At 42.7% G+C, this 21,744-nt stretch overlaps 1 protein-coding gene and 1 pseudogene across 1 annotated transcript in view; both read right to left on the bottom strand.

The window, feature by feature from the left end:
- The window catches only part of NAV2 (neuron navigator 2), a 367,075-nt gene that overhangs the window by 34,415 nt on the left and 310,916 nt on the right, over positions 1 to 21,744 (bottom strand). Inside the window, 8 exon segments of the mRNA XM_039865579.1 lie at positions 702 to 813; positions 1,166 to 1,249; positions 5,518 to 5,592; positions 5,705 to 5,728; positions 10,726 to 10,778; positions 16,586 to 16,774; positions 18,262 to 18,422; positions 20,744 to 20,788. Of these exon segments, the coding sequence (XP_039721513.1) occupies positions 702 to 813; positions 1,166 to 1,249; positions 5,518 to 5,592; positions 5,705 to 5,728; positions 10,726 to 10,778; positions 16,586 to 16,774; positions 18,262 to 18,422; positions 20,744 to 20,788 (743 nt within the window).
- On the bottom strand, positions 9,471 to 9,589 carry LOC120610287 (uncharacterized; annotated as a pseudogene).

Below are 21,744 nucleotides of genomic sequence, written 5' to 3'. Positions count from 1 at the left end.
TACCGGTTTCAGAGTCAGATAGACTTGGGTTCTAGTTCTGCTTCTGTTTCTTACTACTCTGTGACCTCAGGAGGTAACTCTTGCCTATGAAACTCAGTGTTCTCATCAGTAGAATGAGGAGAAGACAAGTACTGCAGTCATAGGGTGTTGTGGAAAGAAAATGAGATAATTAATTAAATAATGAAAACACTGAGCACAGCGCTTAGAACGCCATGAGTGGTCCATAAAGGCTAGCTATCGCTATGACTTCTATTATCACCGTTAATCCCATTATTGCAGGAAGGAACAGCCTCAGGCCCACATTTCCTCCTCCTCAAGTAAAGAGACATAAGGACAAAACACTTCACTGAGAAATATTTTCCTGGACAAAGAAGAGATGAACCCATTTTAGGTTTTCCCACATCAATATGTACGTATCAAAGCCTTAAGTGAAGTTAAGGGCTGTGAAATACTTTGACGCTTTGTTAACAGAAATATATATTCTTCCATTTTTGACACACATCAGAGAAGAGGACGAGATGGAATAGTTCTCTTCCTAGAGGCCAGAAGGAAATGAATGAAGTATTTGTCTTCCGGGATGGGACCTGTCCGAATGACATGGACATCCACCTCTGGTGAGAAGGGTGCATCATTCACTGTCAAGGGAGGGCTCCTAGGGGTAAGGCAGGTAGGTAGTCTGAAGGCTGTTTCTGTTCCTTTACCTTTGCAGTTGAGCTCCGGCGTGTTAATAACTCCATTAATGGCAGCCTGGGCAGCTGCATTCTGTTTCTTTAGCAACTCAATGGTTTTTCTTAACTCGTTCAGTTCTGAATCCTAAGGAACAACAAAATACTGGTCATCCTAAAATCATTCCGTACAGAGTTCACCTAAAGCGTAACTTAACATCAACAGAGGACGACAGAGAATGGAGTTCCACAAAATCTTTGTCTCAAACACTAAGTTGGGTCTCAAACTAATTTTCAACAGGCACACGTGAGCATGTGAAAATGTCAGGAATAGGACTACGAGGTCTGTCACTAAAAGTCTTCATATAGGTCCCATTTTCGCTCAATTTTAATAGTTCAAGAAATACACTAAAATCTATACAATTGTCTGGAATGAAAGAGAATAATGTTTTTAGGTCTGTTGTTAAATCCAAGCAGGGAGGAATAAAAGCATGTTTCACCTTCTGCTCAGCTGTCATGGTCAAACTCTGGAGCCTGATCGTCATGTTCCCAAGACTCTGTTCAAAGGCTGCCACGAGGTGAGCCTGGAGGGGAAAGACACAGCCTCGGTTATATTACCTTGTAAGGTAAGAGTGCCTACAGGGTGCTGGGTTTGAAAGACTGAAATCCTCATAGGGCCACATGAGTTGGCCCCTGTCTAATTCCTCCGCCTCTTGAGCCCCACTGCCCAGCTCTCCTTGGGATCCAGTTACTCTAGCTTTTCAAGTCTTCAAAGAGCCTGTGCTTCTTCCCATATAGGGCCTTTATACATGCTTTTCTCTCCGCCTGGACAGCTCTTCCCCCAGCTGCCTCCCTGTCTAATTTTTGCGTATCCTTCTCAAGAAAGCTCAGCTTGTGCCTTCATTACACCCTTAGATTGGGTTGGTACCTTCATATTAACTCTCAAAAGCACACTGGACTACTGATATATGCTTTGTGGTACCGCAGTAAAAAAATAACACATACTCTTATGATTGCTAATTGATGTCTGTTTCTACTACACAGCAGGATGACCTTTTGTTCATCAAGCACCAAGCTCACAGCAGAGGCTCATATTGAGCATGTTTGCAGAATGACTGAACAAAGTGGTTGGCGTATTTTGCTTGTTATAATCCTGCTTAATAAAAAGCCACTGAAAGGGCCATCTGCTACCTCTTTAGAGAAACCCTTCCCTGTTCCCCTAGGGAGTTATGACTTTCCCTTGAGCTCCCCTGCACTTTTATATACCTCTGTTAGAACATGGCATCAGATGCACCATTATTTTATATATTACTAAGACATTTTTTAAAATGCTGCCAATTATAATTAATATATGCATCCACTTTTCAGAGATGTTAAAATGCAACCCTCTTCAAGGGCAAGATGCGCCTTTGTGTTCCAACACTAAGCCTTTTTTATTCTTCTGTAGAATAGTAGGTAATATATTGGTTGGCTGAGGATCCTGATAACGTTGTTAAAACCAAGAATAAAGAATGGTCGAGTCATGTATCTAATCCCACTGGCCTCAGTTTCTTCATCTAAAAAATGGGAACAATATCTACTTTCCTCCCAGGGTTACTGTGAGCATTAAATGACACAATATATGTGAAAATTATCTATAAACTGCTAAGGAATTATGAAACACAGGAATGAATGAACACTGTGGGAGAAAGAAAGGGGTCTGAGAATGAGAAAGTGATAAAAGATCGTATGAGAAGATGGGAGTAGAAAGACCAAGAAAGGCTTCTAGGAGAGGGATGGGATCAACAGAGGGTGATAGGAAGAATAAAAAGGACCGGCAGGATACTTGAGAGTCTTGAGAGAAGTGAGATCTGACCATTCTGGAAATTCTAGAGGAAATGATGTCTGTACACGGTGAAGAATAAAAGCTGAATAACAACTGGGTTGGGGAGAGGCCATCGCCCTGGGCTGTGAGAAGGGTCAGTGGACACTGCAATTTAAGGAGGAGAGATTTGAGAAGTGAGTCCAAGGTCTCCGTCACTAGACATCATCAAACAAGGAAGGTGGAGGATAAGACATCTCTAGGATCAACTGTTGAGTCTTTTTTTCCGACAGCTGCAGGAGCTGGCAGGGAGCAGGACTATTTGCAATAGAAGTGTTAAGTCGTCTAGCCAGTTTCTTTCTGATTGTTCCCCCCCTCTCTCTTAAAAATTGAGAAAAGGCCTTTGCATTTTAAAATAGATATACTTAATTTGCCCTGGAGGATGTGGCAAAAGCCAATTTAATTCAAGACAGTCACACGGTAAATGAAGGAAGTGGGCCAGGAGATAGATGCAGAAAATGACTGCTGTCCTTGCAAATTTAAATGATTGAATTTCCATTTATTTCAATTCTGTTTGATTGCCACTAATGCTTCTATATGAGGACATTGATATTTTCCACTCAATTAAAAACAAAAATGCAAACAAAAACCTGACCCCACAAAGGCTGCTAGTGAGAAAGTGTTTTTGCAAGATCAAGAAGAAACCACATTTGCTCTGAAGAACCCGAGGATGGCATTTTGCTATAGAGTTAAAGGACTGACTTTGTGTCATGAGTGCAACTATGAAAACATGGGCCTCAGCCCGTTGCAAGCCTGGTTCAGAGCCACACAACAGCCTTCTCATCAAGCACCATTCTCACATTCCCAGGGAAAACAAACACGAGTGGTATAAAAACACCCAGAGAAGGTAGCTTTGCGCAGTTTGTCCTAGAAAAACAAACACAGCTTGGCCTGTGGGAAAGATGGCAGACAATAAAACACGTTAGCACTGCCTGTGGTGTGCGGTAAGACTAAATATTTACTTTAAAACAATACCAGATTCAATGGCCTTTGTGAGGAGCAAAACACTTTTAGAATCATAGTAATGTAAAGGAATCTCATTCTGACTTTTCAGAAACAGAGAAGGATTCCAAATGACCCAATGGAAGGTCCCATGGAGCATGAAGTCATTGGAAGAATGAATCCAAGTTCACTCTTTTTTGATTAGTAAGGGACAACGACTGACAACTGTAATTCTTAATAGGATCAGGGGAGCTCTGAGTCACTCATGAAGAGGGTTGCTGTCAAAGCTCACATTTGAATAATACCTAGGAGAGCCTTGCTTATTGGGTCTGGGGTTGGTTGTGGATTTGAATGGTTACCCAGATAAAGGTCTACTCACATAAAAATACCTCTGCTGTTTTTCTGAATAGGATCTAAGCCTCAAAATTCAGATCTCACATCAATTTCTGATGTTCTTTTGATACTATTACTGATTGTGGAAGAGGTAAAGAAAATAAAGAATTACAAAACAAATAGTGGTCTAGTATATCGGGGTTTTAAAAAAATTCTAAGATTTCCAGAAATATAAGAGAGCTCAGGAGAATGAACACTAGTGACAATAATCACCAATTACTGAGCTTGTAATCCAGGCCCAGCACTGTGCTCAGCACTTCCTCGAGTAGACTCAGGCTCAAGCCAGAAATTACCTAGGCAAAAACTCCAGGTAAATATTAATTCGGAGTATTGACTCAGCTTCCTGGTCAAAGAAGACAACATTTTGAAGTTTCATTTTAACAGCATGCTATGGGGTCACACAGCTTGCTTTCTGACAGGCTTGCACACATGCATCTGTGGTCTCAGGCTGGGGTGTGCACTCCCGGGTGGAAAAGCTTTGCCTCAGAGGCATCTCAGCACCTTCCAAACCTTAGGCTCTGTGGTCTGAGCTTCAGCCCTGCAGCAGGACTACTTTACAGGCGGTCTGATGGGACAGGAAAGCTCTGCCTCCACTCTGACCCCTCTAGTCCTATCACCAAACCACAGTCAGGAAGCTTTCTATGAGCAAACCTGACCACCTCACTGCTCTGCTTAAAACTCAGGTAGGGCTCCACTAACTTCAGTAGAAAGCCCCAATTTTCCACCTAACAGCCAAGAGCTTCTGCGATGGGCCTGAACCCTTGCATTTCTTCAATGCTTCCTTCCTCCCCACTTCTTTCTCCCTTCCACTCTGCCTCTTCCTCACATCCAAGCATAGATTCTTATTAGACTGAACTACTTATAGTCATCAAATGCACTGAGATCTTTCACCTTAGGCTTTGGCATAAATTATTCTTTTTGGTTAGAATGCTGTCCTCCCCATGCTTCCTCCCCTACACAGCATCCATCGGACATCACCCCTTCCAGGAAGGCTTCCGTGATTTGCCCCACCCCACCAAGTTAGGTACTCCTCCTATATATTCCCACAAGCTTCTCTCTTTATCTCTATCATAACAGTTATGTTATAGCAAAACTGTTTTGTCTCTCTGCTGTGCCAGAGAAAGAACACTAAGATGACAGTGACTATGCTTGCTTTGCTGTTGAACCCACAGTGCCTGAGGCATAGTTGGCACTTAAACAGTTGCTGAATTGAATGCTCGTTGGCAGTGCCTCCTGAACACGTAATTGTGTATATGATAATTACAGAGCAGTTAGCTATTTATCGTGGAGCCTTAGATTTCGCCCACCTTTTCTTCCCCTGAGGTGAAAATTTTCAGAAAGAGGAAGGGAAAAGAAATGAACATTTTGAGCACTTAATATATTCCAGGTACTGATTACACGGCAACCCTGAGAGGTATTATCATTGTCCATTGTACAGATGAGCAAATACAAGCTCAGAGGTTAAAGAATTTTCCCAAAGGACAGAGCCTGTAAGTGTCAGAGCTGACATTCACACCCACGATGCTAAAGCCTGTGTCCTATTTATTACATTGCACTACTTCCACAGAGCTCAGAGGCAGAGGCCTTGAGGGAGTGCTCAGATGGGAGCAGTGGTGCCCCCCTTCCCGATGGCTACCGCTCCGTGTTTGTACTCACATTTGCTGTCAGCTGGGTGGTCAAGGCTGAAACCTTTTCCTGGGAGGCATCCAGCTCTCGCCGCAGTTTGCGAATCTAAAGATGACAAAATACAGTTACTTGCTTTTGGAGTCTGTTTTCAGGCTGAGCTGGGTAAAATAACCGATGATAGTGAAGGAGGAAATCCAACTAGTAAACTGTTCCTTACCTCTGACTGGCATTTTTCTTCTGGCTGTTTAAAAAAAAAAAGGAAATTAGAGCAGTTGAGGAAAACAGAACAGTGCAGGGAACACCATACTTGGTTACTTACAGTAGCCTTAATTATTTCTTTCCTGGTATATTTTTCTGGGTAAACTGGTTCAATTAATTTGACAATCAGGCCAAATGCAAACAGATATTATTTTGTGAAGTCAGGGAGAATTAGAAGCATATTCCAGCTACTTTGGTTGTGAGGAGCCCCCTGCACCCATGTGGAGATGGTGATAGGACCAGGGGCTCGGGAGAAGGTGTGATGAAGACGGAATGAGCAGGGCAGGGTTGCCATATTTAGCAAATAAAAATATAGGATACCTAGTAAAATTAGAATCTTTTAAAGTAATACTCGAGACATATTTATACCAAAAAGTTGTTGTTCATCTCAATTTCAAATGTCAAATGTGGGTGTTCTGTAATTTATCTAGCAACCCTACGTGGGGGGCAGGGAACACTGCTCATACTTAATTCTGTTCTATTTTATCTTCCCTCTCATTTCCCTAGGGCACTACAGCAGGAGTAGCAGAGCAGGAAGGCCCCCAAGGTGAGCGGGGTTGGGAGCCCCTATCGGCCAGCCTGGCGACATCCCAGATATGAGGATAAATGCGATCTTCACCTTCCTGCAGCCCTACCTTGAGTTTCCCAGTTACCAGTGACCTCGGGGAATAAGGATAAAATCTGTGGGCCCTCTTACTGGCAGAATGTTCCAAACTGGGCGCCGTGTCTGTGGAGACACAGCTACCTGCTGGTGGGAGACAACAAGACTACCTCTCTCCTCCCACAGGGAGAACATATATGGGCTGGGGGAACCTGCTGCAGGGGGAACCTTTCTTTCCCTCTCCTGGGGTTCCCAAGGGGGACCATAAAAGAAGACCTCCCTACCCTTTCCTAGAAATGTTAGCAGTGTTCCTGCCCTACTCTCCACCCCACCACTCACACTTTCTCAGGGTAGAGCAGTGACTTGGAAGTCAGGTAGGTGTCCTTGGGTCCTCCATATCTGTCCTAATCCAATTTTACTAGTGATAAGCCCATTAATTTTTAAAATCAGCATCTGACTCTGGTGTCTACTTCTCTATTCAGAATGCAGAGGGGTAGGATTCTTTAGATCCTGAAGATCCCACACCTGTCAGCTGGGCAGGTTCTTGTCTGATCCCTTCACTTTCTGCTCCCCACTGCCTCACTCCTGCCCAAGAGCCCCGCTCTCTCTAAGCTGGCTCCTAACAATAGCAACTAATTTTTATGTAGGCCAAATCATTTAATCTTTGCAGTAATTCCATAAAGTAGGCTTATTTTTATTTCTTCTGAGGCTCAGAGGTTAGGTATCTTGCCTAAGTCACATAGCTGGACAATCTCCTCATCTAAGAAACACTTTCTGGAGAAAGTTTGGAGATATCCTCAGGGCCCACTCTTTCCTTTCAGATAATATTCATCTAGCCTTCTGTGTCTGTTCATCTTTCTGTCCATCCACCCCACCCCATCACATATTTATTGATTTTCTTATATGTGCCAGGCAGTGTTTCAGAACCTGGAGAGAGCTGTGAACACGGTCAAGTCCCTCGTCTCATGTAACTTACATTCTGGTAATAATAACTAGCATTTACTGAATAGTGTCAAATGCTAGCAACTGTTCCAAGCACTTCATATGCATTCTTCACTTAATCCTTATAAAAACCTTTAGAGTAGGTACTAATGCTGTCCTTTTCTGTTTTGCAAATGAGGAAAAAGAGGAACAGAAAGGTTAAGTAATTTACTCATGGTCACAGCTGGTAAGTAGTAGAGTTGGGACTGGATCCAAGATAGTCTGGCTCCAGAGCCTATGATCTTAATCAGCACATTCTGCTCTTTTAGTATATCTACATTCTCAGGGAGGCTTTCCAGAAATAAGGCCCCATCTTCTGAATCTGATCCAAAGCAGAAAAGTTAATAGTGAGAATGTCAGCTCTATCTAACATCTGGTAGGCTAGTAGAGGCCAGTTAGCAGGCTGAACCATCCTTAAAGGACCAGCCTTACTTCTAAACACCTTTATCAAAAGGCCTAACGCTCCTTCCCATACCTCTGCCACTGTCTGTCACTGTGCCCACTTGTCTATGTGTTGGGCCCCTGTTCTTAAAAGCAGCCTGGAGCAAACATGTATTTTGTTATCTTGCCCCCAGCTGCTGCCCCTCTTCCATACATTTGGGAACTCCATGTAAAGCTATAGGCCTCCCTCCATTTGGCAGTTCCCCTGGGAACTCAACTGCTGCTCCCTAACTATCCAAGAAAACAAGCAAGTCTGATGTCAGATGTGGCCTTTTAGATTTTCTCTACTCCATAGGTTGGTCATGACTTCTCCATGACAGTTGTTTAGCATCATGTTGCCTTTTCTTGCCTTTGTAATTAAAATTACAAGTACATCTCAGCAAGAATAGTTATTCTTGAATATCTAAGAATTATAGAGATTTCAGGGGAAAAAAACCTATTATTATCCAATAAGAGCCTATAAAACACTCAGCTCTTAAACGTACTCTTTGGTCTGGGTTGGTCACAACTTCAGAGACTCCAAAGATCTCTTTGTAGACAACAAACAAGAGCTTGTTCACCTTAACATTTGCAAAGGCTCTTGGGCATTTGTTTCAGAATTTCATCATCACCAAGTGGCCAATTAATACATGAGGGACCACATATTGGTACTTGCTGGTAGCAGAGTCTAGCCAGATTTGCAGTTTTCCTTGGAAGTAGCAGACTAGTCTAGCATGACAACATCAAAAAAAAATTTTTTTTTTAAAGTCTGTAAAAGTAACCTATATTCTCAGAGAGGGCAAATGTAAAAGACAGAAAATAAGAATCTTTGACTCTATAACTTATGGAATATCAGAGGTTGTGGGGACCTCAAAGATAACTTTGTTTGCCTCACTCCCTGACACCAAGAGTAAAACTAAGAGACATCCAGAATGATGAGGTTATTTGTCCAAAGTCATACAGTGAGAAAAAAAAAACAACAACAAAGATTAGACCTTGGGTCTCTTACTATCCAGATGAATTAAAAGTTATTATTAGGATTTTGGTAACTTGTGAATTTTTATCAAGTAAGAAAGGATAATTTCTAATTTCATGAAAACACCAGCTTCATGTCTACACCCCCAGATTAAGAACTACTGGAAGAGAGGCTTTTGACTGTAAGAACTTCCAGTGGTGGCATGAGGGAGTGTGGCTGGAAATTGCAAGCGATGGTTTCCTACATGTGAATTCCCACAGGTGGAGAAGCTCAAGCTCTTGCCCTCCAAGGCTAGCTTGATACAGGCCAGACTCCTAGTTGCCCATCTTATGAGAAGGACCTACCCTCTGGGTTGACAGGAAACCCTGGTAACGCCACTGAAAAAGCCTGGGGGTCTGGGCACTCACATATCTGTTATGGCTGCTCTGCACCAACCCTGTGAAACTAGAGTCCCATGTCCTGTGTCCCCTGGTGCCCTCTGAGGCCTCTAGCTTCCCCTCTCTGAAGCAGGCTTCTGTCTACACTTAAATCATATTCTCAGGACTTAGCCCAGAGCCTGGGCATATACTTAGAGCTAGTAAATACTGTTGAAGAAGTGAATCTAGATTTGAAAGTACCATCTCTGATACGCATATCACCAAGTTTCATTCTATTTTTTTTTCTTTTTATTGCAAGGCAACCCTTGGTTGACCTCACAGATCGCAAGGACCTTGTCAGCTTACAATCCCTTATTTTTATTTTTTTTTATGCCTGCAGCACTTGATCTTCCTAGGCGGTCTCCCATCCAAGCACTAACCAGGCTTGACCCCGCTTAGCTTCCAAGATCGGATGGGATCGGGCTTGTTCAGGGTGGCATGGCTGTAGACCGAGTTTCATTCTAGAACAAAAACTATAATGCAGTAGCTGACAGAAGGCTATCACTATGCTTTCTTAGCGGATAACGGCTTAAACAACTCCTCCCCAAGGTTACTATACATAAAGCCTTTAAAACGAAAGCCAGGACTCCGTGATGAAATTTCAGAAAGGATGACTGGCTGAGGAAAGAGGTATTTTGGAGGTGGAGGGGTGAGGCTGGGTAAGAGTGGAAGAAACTGTTTCTGCCTCCTTCAAATCAGACCATGTCAACAATCACTGAAGTCTTTGCTTGCTATAGGCCTAAGGAAGAACAGTCAGGCCCTGATCTCTTTAATTTGATCCTGTGGTGGCCTTTTACTTATAGTTTGTCCTGCTATATAGGTTAGAAACCTGCATTACCAAAAACTGAATTAAGGGCGAAAGAATTTCCAATTCTCAATCAACAAAATATTTTTTTCCTGTAAGAATTCTCAAATAGTTATACACACAGCTATAAAAAGTAAATACCACTGAACAAATCCAGTATCATATTTGATTACATTTGGCTTTTGTTCAGTAAAACTCTCATTGATAGGGAACATTTATGAGTGCTCGCTCTGTGCTGTGTGCACTGTATTCACTACTTTACAGGCATTTTCTTATTTTATGCAAACCTATTTTTGAACACTTATTAGGCACTAGGAATAAAAACAGAAAAAAAGTCCTTGTTCTCAAGGAATTTATATTGTAATAAAACGTAACCTTCACGACCTTTAATCCTCATTACAATTCCACAAGGTAGGGACAGCTATTCTTTCTACTTTACAGATAAAGAAACTGAGGCAGACATAAGATTAATAAGTTGTTCAAGGCCTTTCCTTTCAGATTCGACAAGCAGGTAGTCAAGGCTTCTCACACATTCTAACTAGTTCCCATGTACAGCGCAATACCGCTTTAACGAAGCAGCCAGTTCAGCCAGTTCCCGATTTATTGGTTGGTACAATATAATCAATAGCTGTTTGTGAATTTCAAATCTTGTTCCCTAATTAACTGATCCCTTCTAATGGAAATACTCTAAGAAAAATGCTTATATTTGTTTCTTGACAGATTTGATAAAGGAACCCCAACTCACATGATCAGAGCTACATTAGCATTGATTTATACTTACTGTAGAATAAATTGACGACGTGCTGGAAACCAAGGAGAGCGAGGATCCGTGAACTATTTTAAAAAAAAAGAAAAAGGTAAATCGCACAGCTGGCTGCTATGGAGCCAAAAATGGGCGGGGTGGGGGGCGGGGAGAGAAGAAACAGCATCATAGGGCACACTACTAGGCTCAGAGCAACTTAATCTCACTTTGACCCAACCTTAGCTGGTTTGGCCATATGTCAGTGCCAAATAAGGAATAATTTGTTAAGGAAGTTAGTACTTTTCTATTACACATTTTCCCCTACAAACTTCTAAATACTATTTTTTTCCTGACTATCAAAATAATACATGATTACTGGATAAAAATTTTCAAGGACAGAGAAGCGTTACAAAGTACATTCACTGCCATAACCTGTATGACTCATAATTCTATTACCCAGATGCAACCTGCTATCATTCCAGCATATCTTATTCCTTTCTTTTTTAAAAATGTATTCCTTTAGAGTTGAGAGTGTTGCATATGTATATTTTACACCTGCTAGCATCTGTCACTTGTATATGCAAAAAGATAAGCTGGTTATTTTGAATATCAAGGAGGCTGTTGGCCATAGTAAATTAATTCTAGATGAATGAACATTTGTTTACAAACATTTATTTAGAAAATATGCCCACTGAAATATAGATTCTTCATTCGATTTCCATCATATCCAAAATGACAAGCACGTAGTGTCATCTTTTATGTTTCTGACTGGAACTTTTTGACTTAGAACCATCCTCATAGTCTCTTAGCACCCCTCCTGCCCTCAGCCAAGGGGAGACATTTTATTATTTGTTCTCATGAAATTTTTTAAAATCATCTTTTCTAGGACAAGGTATTCTGACTGACTTCTCTTTTTGGGACCCAGAATCTTTAATGACATTTACTTGGTAATCTCTCAACAACTCCTCTGACAGAAAGATGCCTGTGGAGATTATTACAGACCTTTAAATTGGGTACAGCTCCCCTGACCACGAATGGAATGCCCCACTCCCTCACTGCCCTGCATCTCATTTCTCTCTGTCCAAACCTTCAGGATCAGCTCAAGCAACATCTTCTCCATGGAGCCTTTCCTTATTTCTCTGACTGCCATCTGGATGGGCTTTCTTCCCCTGAAGCCACATTGCTCTTGGCTTGCTCTATCAGCCCTCTTTCTCTCTTAGCGAGTGCCTGTTCCTCTGAGGCTATCCCCGCACCATCACTCATACCCACCCTCCTTAGCAATGCCTAGAGTTGTAGATCTTTGCCTCCATTCTTCCTCCATCTATGACTCATCTGACCCATGCCCCACAAAAAATTAGTGTAAGGTGTTAACAGCCAATAATGGCTTTCAGTGTTAATATGTCCACAGATTAACAGAGGCCTCTCATGTCCCCACCTAGTGACCTAATGTTCGTTCCAAAGGTGTAACTTACTTTAGCCCTGTGACAGTAGTCGGGAGATTATACTGGAGACCAAGTTGGCCAAGTTGGGGGAAGAGAGGTGGGTTACTTATAGCTACTATTTAATCACACCTTTCAATCACATTGCCTTGCCAGATGCCTGCTCCAGAAGCCTGTACAGGGTTGCTGTATCACCTACGGCTGCTGAAAAATCGAAGTTTTTTTCTCTTATATTTCTCCACTTCACAGACTTACTAACACTGCCTTCAGTAATATTTTAGTGTAAGTTGGGACTATTGGCCAAGAAGAGCACATCTGGCAGGGTTTGGGTGGAGGTACTTATTTTTCTCTGTAATTAACTCCTCTTACTTGGTAAATAGCAACAGCAAGGCTGTGGTCCAAAGAGAGATTCCTTGACTTCCAGAGTCAACCCCAAATAGAATGTGGCTTGCCTGAACCATTGCAGTTGGCCTTCTTTCAAATGAAATGAGCCAAGTCAGAGCCTGGGTTACGTGGCTTGGATACTTCTGGACAACAAAATGCATATGAGAGTTACAAAGCCAAAAGAGCATTTTGGCATTTTCAACCTATACCACCAATATTTTTAAGTTATAAGGAAACACAGAGAATATCTAGACCATCTCTGCCATTGAGCCATCTGAAACCCAGAGAGGTTAAATGACATGCTTAAGGTCACAAACATGCAAGAACAGGATCTGCTGTCTACAGACTGCTTTGCCCTGAGTGACTTGATGTACTGATTTCTATTTTTTGGGGGGGCGGGGAGGGGGTAGGGTGGGAGGTAAAGCTCTTTGGTATCTTTTACAATGGTTTTCTAAGCCCCTCATTCAATCTATGGATAGGCATGAGCCAGGACCAACGTCTGAGAAGAAAGATGCTTTAGGTAGGGGTAAAGTCACTAGACAGAATGAAACAAGTGGGGATATTCCAGCCAATAAAGCAATCAAGTGCTCTAACACCATACTTAGGCATCTCATATATATAGTTAGCTTCATACTAATCAAAGCACTTTCTATTTACACTATTGATTGAAGTGATCCTCATCATCACAGAGAATTTGTAGGTTAATATTCTCAGACGGGACAGAAGTTTCTTCCTCCAATTAATAAGAGAAAATTAAAGCTCAGACAGGCTAAATGATGTGGCCAAGCACACACAGGCACCAGGAACAGAGAGAGAATGCGATCTAGGCATCACACTCTACTTCTCACTCCACCACTGGGTACTGCTAAAGAAGCCAGTGAGCATGAGATACAGTTCTGATGGCACATGGACCACCCTGTCAACCAGCAAAGGAAATAAAACTGAAAACAGAGAACACACTGATGAAGGATCTCAGTTCACCTCAGCTATGACCAAGCCCAGCTATGACCAAGGCAGAGCCAAACGTCAAAACAGAATTGAGTAGAAAAACAGAAGGCTGAGAATCAAGAGTTTAAGACTTGGTCCTGGCTGCATAAAATCCTCAAGTCATTTCTTTGGCCTCAAATTTTGCCATAAACAAAAATGAGAATGAAATGGCCCTTGGGGAGGATAAAATACATGAAAATTATAACAACAGTTACCATTGATTACTTACTATAAGCCCCTTTCAAAGTCATTTTGCTGAATGCTTTCCAGGATTTCTCTCACCTAATCTTTACTTCAATATTTAAAGCAGGTACAATTATTTTCTACATCTTAGTGAACAGGAACTGAGCAGGGTCCCTTACCCAAAGTGTCATTACTAACAGGGAAGGTGCCAGGATTTGAATTGCAACTGCAACTCGGGGGCGAGAAATACCAGTGAGCTGCAATACAAAACTTCATTATTAAAAGCTGCTCTGCTCCTTTGGATTTCATATGAACTGATTTAGACTGCATGCGTTCTTTAGAGAAGATTAGTCGAGTCACTGAATTCCCACTTCACCCCCAACCCCCTACCCCTGCCAAAGACATCCACTTAAAAGATGTCTCAAGCATCTCTTTAAATGTATGCTATTAAAGTCGACTTTAAGAATGTATAATGCATCTGATGGAAATTAATTTACCTGAAATAACTCTGAAAGGTTGCAGGTGGGCCATGCTTGTATTTAATCTACATGTTTATGATTCCTGCTTCCTTCAAAATAGAAAGCGTGAAATTTAATTCCACAAAACCTTACAAAAGTATTTGTGTTAATTCCTCTTAAATTTCTATCCTGCTTTCTGCCATGTGATATACCTGACTGATTCGTATAAGGAGGTTCTATTTGGTCCAAACATCAGATGACATGAGATGTGAAATTTTTTCCCAAATGTTTCTGGAATATTGTTTATAAATTCAGAAGGGGGGAAAAAGTCCTTACCCAAAGGAATCAACAACACCTAATCGCACAAGTCCTATTTTGTTTTTGTAATGCAATAGCCCCGGAAGAAATAAAATCAATCTGGTGCCAAATTTCCCAAAAGACCAAACTGTTATGTGTTTATTGACAGCCGTCCTTACTCCCTTCCCCTCATATTTGATTTTTACCTCTGCGCTTCAGTTCCACGTCATCATGAATCATTAGGGTTTACAAAAGTCTAGACACCGCTTGTGGGCAAGCACTTTTGATCGATGTCACTCTGACATCCCAGATATTCCACAGTTGTGCTGCCTGACAGCTTGATTCCAGATGGAATAAATAAAAGCTATTTGATGAGGATACTGTAATGCTCCTGGACCTTTATGAAGCGAAGTGTGCTTGTTTGGACAAGTTTCAGTACTGCACACAGTTCACTCAGGTACACACATGACAGAGATGAATATGGCACAGGACACACTCCAGATGCACGTCGTCACGGGAGGCCTGGGAAATGCTCTGTGGCCATGCTTGGCTAGCACCCTGACTACCAAAAAGAGTTCAAGACAAATTGCCTACTCCTTCACCTCAGGGTCAACGTATCCTCCAGTATTACTGCTCTGAGTAGGAATAGCACTAATTTCTAGCTCTTAAATCCAGGGAAATGCTCTCAGTCATTTGGGCTCCACCCTTCCTTAATCCTAACCCAGCAGGTTCCCATATATGGATTTACAGACTTGCATCTGCTCACTGAATGTCACTGGACACAAATGATACATAAATCGGGTGGAGAGAATTAAGTCACTAAAGAGATCAACCGGGGGGGCAACTGCTCTGTAACTAAACCTTTTAAAACTTCTGTTAAAAAAAAAGTACACTAGGCAAAGCAGAAGCCCGTATTCTGCATTTCTCTCCCTCTTGACCTGTTTAGGGATTTCTGAAACAATCAGAGATTTGTTCTTTCCTACGAGGAGGATGCTGGGCACATTTCCTAACTCTCACAGACACATATGACTCTCCTCCCACATTCTGTTCTGTTGCTGGCAAAAGAAAAAAAGTGTGAGGTGGGGGGCCTGACTAGAGATACAGCCCTCAGCTTGGGCTCCATCCTCTGGCTGGGGACTTCCAGCTGCCAGGACACTGATGCTGAAGCCGAGTTTACAGGCTATAACATGTAACAACGTTATTGGGTTAATATTTACATATATTATCTCATTCAATTCTCATAATTCCATGAGCCGGGTACTATCACTTCCATTTTACCAGTGAAAAAAAGACAGAGGCACGGAGAGGTGAAGTAATCACCCAAGATCATATACTTAAGTAGCTGTGAAACTGGAATTCAAACGCTGGAGGTCTTAATACAAACTTATAACCATTCATTAGTCAATGCGTGCTGCCTCCAATACCCTAGCAGTCCCACCTCTGGGAAGCTTTTGGGGGAGTGGGTGATGTCCCTCCACAACATTTTGACTGCCTGCTCCCCTACCTCACTTGTTGACTGAAGGAACAAAGGGAAAGAGAAATGAACCGAGTTAGGAGGATGGCTGGCAAACTGCCCACAGTATTTTTCCTCCCAAAATTCTGATTAAAATGAACAAAACATAAAAATCCAACCCCAAATATTCACAATTAGTGAGCAAAGAAGGAAAAGGGCATCACTGAATGCAACAAACTTAAAAAACTGATGTTTGAATAGAGAAGCAGGAAATTCTGGAGCGGAACAAAGAGGCACGGCTGCCCACAGCCCCCCAGAGCCACACGGGTACGTCAGCACAGCGAAATGAACTCTCCAGGAACTTGCTTTGCCGAGCTGGTGAGCCAGGGGCTGAACCTCAAGATGGAGGTACGTGCCAAGAAGCTATGGCCCACATCCAGGAGAAGGAAGCCTAGAGAAGAACTCAGTCAGCAATAAGGTTCACCAGTGTTTTCCAGCAGCCTTTTCCCTAAAGTCCTGTGAGGTTAATTAAGAGTCAGACCCTTCCTTCTATTCAGAGTTCCCAAGCCCGACCCCCAGAGTAAGTGAGAGAGTTGGAAGCACTTACAGGTGGGCTTTCAGGTCAACGAAGTGGACCCGGCATAGAGGAGCATCAGCCACGCTGCCTCACCTGGGAGACGGTGAGTCTCCTTGCTTACCTTCTTCAAACCCATCCCGGAATGAGCCCGATCGGCTCATGGTTCTGCTCTTCTCATCCAGGGACATGGAGCTATTCCGGAAGCGGCTGTCAGTGTATGGGTCATACTGCCCATCAGCATTGGAGAGGCTGTGGGTCCTCAGCATGGTCGGGTTGGACAAGCTCATCTGGGTGACAGTGGTGGGACTCGCTGGAACGAAAGGAATGGAATCAAAAGGCTGGAAATTCGTGTCTCTGTTTAAATCCTGGATGGGGACGAAGAGGAGACCGCTCGTTATCAGTCATATCTGTCCCTGCCAACTTCTCTCCCTTGTCTATTTTCTAAAAGGTAGTCACATCAGCATTTGAGTTACACGCTGAGAGCTAAAAATAAGGGAGGAAAGGTGGGTCGGTTCCAAAGCAAGGCTCTGGGCCTCAGCTTTCCAACTTGGCACGTTCAGACAAGCTAGTGTCACCTTCCAGGCATGAGCTAATTACTCCCTGGGCTCATCTGGAACAATTCTCTCTAAAGCCAAAAGCCCAAAATAGTCTAACTAGGCTTTTGATCAGATGGGAAGCATTTGTGCATGACAAGAAACTTTTGCCTCAAAGAGTTACGGCTGGGAAAGAACAATATGCACACAGGTCGCATTGCCTCAGAGAGGGAATCCTGAATAATGATGCTTAAAGAACTTCAGTGCAAAAGGGGCACATTTACCTCAGTGAAACTAGCTTTCTTACTAGTAATGCACGATATTTCAGAAGGATTCCTTTAGTTAACTGAAAATGAAGAGTTAAGCCCTACTTGATTACAAGCCACACCTATCCTTAAAGACTCTGAGTTTATTATTTACCATATTCAGAAAAGCTGCCTCTCTGAAGAATGAGATGAGACTGGAAAAGATTCGGCCCCAGCTCCCACCCCCACAACTGCCCATCGATCTTCCAAGGCTCAGTTCCCATCCTGCCACCTTCATGTAACCTGCTCCTGTAATTCCAGCCAGGACTGATCTTTCCTTTTTCTGTCTGTATAGAATACTTGCTATCTGATCATATGTAGTTTTCAAATGGTTTCCTATAAAGTTTTGGATTGTTCTCGTTTACTCTATTTATGAGTCTGCCTGGCTGTGTTTGTCTCTCTAAAAAAAGAATCCACTGATCTTACAATTTTATATGTCAATTATACCTCAATAAAGCTGAAATTTAATTAAAAAAAAAAAAAGAATCTATTGACATGTCAGCAGGGACCATGTTACAAATTCCTTTCCTTCCCCCCACGGTGCCGGTCAAAGCATTATGTCAATGGGAGGCAGTTCCAAGAGCACTTGTTCAATCAAAACCTGGTTTTTATTTCTAGCTTAATAAGGCAATGAGGATGACCAAACATGGGATGTGCTGTAAAACCTACTTCTTCAGAGGTCTTAGAAATAGAATACATTCTTCTCAAAAATGGGATAGTTTGCTCTTTGCTATAACCCTACTAATACAAATCACGAAAAGAAAATTACTGATTAGAATACCAAAAACTTTTCTCTAGTTCTTTCGCTATCTATCTCCTAAAATCGAACTACGTTGCTGAAGGCTGATCAGATACTGATCAGATACTTCAGAGTGATGAGACCACGTCTCTTTCAAAATATAAGCTAACCTCTTCCCCATGGAGTGGATCCACACAGCTAATGACAGAAGGCTACTCACCAAGCTGGGAAAAGTTGAATCTTGTTCCAGAGGGAGAAGTCACACTGGAGCCAGAGGAAAAGGGGGAATTGGCAGCGGTGTCCTGCAGGCCTCCCGCAGAGTGGGACCGTAACCATTCTTTTGCGTCTTCCTGGGTGCGAAGCTGGGAAGTGGGAGTATACCTGGACAGACGGAAATCAAGCTGGGATTATCTACAAACAACACTTGTGAAAATGAACTCCGTGGAGCTGATGATGAGCATATATCAGAAGACGATATTAAAAATAAAATCAGATCACTACACATCCCGAAACTTAAGAAGTTTCTCAAAATCTTTTTTGCTATGTGGCCGCCTTTGGGGAAATTTGCAATTCCTTTCAGTTTGGAGGGAATACATAAAAGGGAACAAGACTGGTGAATGCTCAAAAAAGCCGTCACTGGGCGTATCTGTAACGTGTTGATTCATGACAGTGTCATGCCAAAGCCCCCACCTTGACAGGACTGAAGCAACAAAACAAGCTGCTATTAGAGCTTTGAGGAGAATTCATGACATCTGCATTCTAGAGCACATACAAGTGGCCACGAATCACAGCATATCAGAAACCAGACAGGAAAAGGAAGGTGTGAGGACACAGACGCTTCCAGTGGTTGCTGCAATCTAGCATATGCAAGTCTTCATAAAAAGAACCCCAAATCATTGGGTTTCATGCAGGCGAGGGTCTTCAGAAGCCAGGTGGCCCATCTCCTCATTTATTCTGAAATGTATTTAGTAAAAACGTACTGAATACCTTCAATGAGCTAAGTGCCTTCATGGATGTTATCTTGCTGAAGCCTTGGTGAGGTCCTTCCTTGAGTCACGTGCCAAGATTTCTATCTATTTTGTCTGATTTCAAAATCCGTGCTCTTCTCATTATGCCCACAGGCAGCATCTCGAATTTCTAAAGCGCCCAAGTGGCCAGAGAACCTCTGGACTTATAAACAAATTACCATGGGGTGTTATGTAAATAGTGGGATTCTTTTGACTTAAAAAAAGAGTTGGTATGTTGGTATTGGATGTGTGTGTGTGGAGGGAATGAGCTAGAAAGGGAGAGTGAGACCAAATGTAAAAATGTATCTTAATGTTTTTGCTCTAGTTGATGGAATGTAACTTTCTAGGTCACGTCAACTGCTTGAAGACAGCCTGTCATATATCCCTAGCCTGAATTTTTTAAAAACCAATTTTAAAAAGCCAGAGCTACATAATTTTCATAGGATAGATCTGCTCAAGGAATATATACAGCATTATGAAATGTTAATATATCTAGAGATTAGCTTCCTCTTAGGGCAGCAGTGGGCCATCAATGTCGTACTCATATTAAAAGTGACCATCATTTAAGCATCTAGCATGGCCATTAATTATCAGCCCTTATATGCATGATGAAAACTGTTAAGTACAAAAAGCCTTGCAAGCTCCCCCTTCTAAGGCCATACTGCTGAACTTCCTCCCACAGGATGGCTGTAGGGGAATTTTTTACAATACCTTTATTCTTAGATTCTTAGAACTGGCTTTACTCAAATCTCCTATTTTTAGGAAGCATTAATACCTACCTCACATTACCGTTCACAATGCTCTCAGCTTTAAGAGATACAAGTTATTAACTACAGACACACATGACAGCATTGAAACATTTCATCCCAAGTTCCATTTCTTGCAAAAGCACACGATGCTTAGTGCTGAGTGAAGCTGATGCTACAAAGAAGGTGTTTCGAGAGCAGGGGATGACAGCTGCAAACATAAGACACTAAGACCATGGGGCAAGGCGTCAGAACTGAAGTTCCGCTGACTGGCAAAGTGAAGTAGATGGTGTGAGCAATGGTGACTTATAGCATCTTGTTTAACCAGGACTAGCACAAAAATGAGCCCCAGCCACAACTTACAATGAATGAAAGGATGTTGCTTCCTCATAGTCTTTTATTTCTTTTCACCAAAAACTAATCATATCCATGTATTGTTAGGCATTGAGAACCGACTAGATCTTTGATTATTTAGACAAGTGCAAAGTATCGGTCCTTAGCAATTTTCTATGGGCTAAAAAGTTAAATATTTTCAAATTTGGGGAAAACAGTTCCTCCCTCCTTTGCTCTTGTCCTGGCTAACAAATCAACATGCTACAAGTCATGTCCTTTCTCTTAAAGGACAGCCCGTGAACAGAATGGCCATGGTGAAGTGCTCACCGATTACACCCACTGGCCCCAGAAGTAGCAGTAACTAACTGATTCCTGGGCTTGCCCGGGTATGTAGTTCATGACATGGTTTTACCACATTAAGCCTGAAAAAAGCACAGCCTCTGTCAAGCAAATAAGCCAACAAATGGAGAGATGAGAATGAGAGGGTGTAAGAGGAGCAGTGTCTGAGGTCCTACTGCAGTGGCCAAAGCAGAGACCCCAACCCAGCCCGAACCCTCACCAGCCAAGCCCCAAAGCCACACCAGATGGCATGGATGCAAGGAGGAAACACAGATACCTGAGTCCTTTCTTAGGCAAAGTGTTCCTATCAAGGTGCTGGTCACTGTAGGAAAGTTAAAACAAAAATGAGAACTTCAGAGAAGCACAGAAAAAGCAGGCAATGTGAGGAGGGAAAGGCTAAGAAGGGACTGAAGAGATCTGGAGAAAGAGATTCACTTTGGCAGGAGTGCTCCCTCACCCAGCTGGGCATGCAACACACCCACGGGGAGCCGAGAAACCCAAGCCTCGGTCTACGCTGACACCAGTGCATACTTTACCCCAAGTCACCAGGAGGCCTGAGCCACTCGACCCCGACCGTTCCTTCTTTTCCACAGGTGCAAAGCAAAACTCAGGGGCTGCCCAACCTTGAAGCAGAGCCTGTGCCTTCTGCCGCCCAGTCGCCCATTTCTGCACTATTACCACTGCTTCTCGGAGAGGGAGAAGCCAGCTTCTCTGCACCACTGCTAACTGTGGCCCACCCCCAGTGCCACTGGCGATGACTTCAAGTGAGAGAAGGGACTTGTTGGAGGGGTTCAAGAGGCCTGCAGTCTGCATATTTGGAATTCATAAGTGAATTCCAGGTCTCTTTTAGTTTCTGCCGTCCTTACTGGACGTAGCTAGGAGCTGAGCCCCAGGCCCGAGTCGGGGCATGTTACAACTTGCTGGGTGATAAAGGCAAGGCATTTGGATTTCCAAAGAACAAGGGTTTAGAGGCTTGGTCTGTGAATCTGACAAAAACAAAGTTTTTGCTGTCGATGGGGTGAAGAGGGTTTTCATTAATTTTTTTTTCTAGCATGAAACAACATCTGTTTGCTATGTTTGGCCAAGCCATAGCTCCCTCACAAATTTAAGGTCAATATCCATCTCTGAGGCCCACCCACAGGGCAGCTAGGGGCAAACAAGCCTCTTCATTTATAAGGTCTCAACACTCTACGTATTCTTTTTCATTATCATTACAGGAAATGGGCACACAGAACACAGCAGCCTGCAGAACATGAGGAACCAAACTGCAGCAAAGCA

This window comes from Pteropus medius, unplaced genomic scaffold (assembly GCF_902729225.1).
Source record: "Pteropus medius unplaced genomic scaffold, Ma_sr-lr_union100, whole genome shotgun sequence".
Taxonomy (NCBI): Eukaryota; Metazoa; Chordata; class Mammalia; order Chiroptera; family Pteropodidae; genus Pteropus; species Pteropus medius.
Note: the sequence above shows the minus strand (reverse complement) of the source record. Positions and strands in the feature narration are given on the sequence as shown.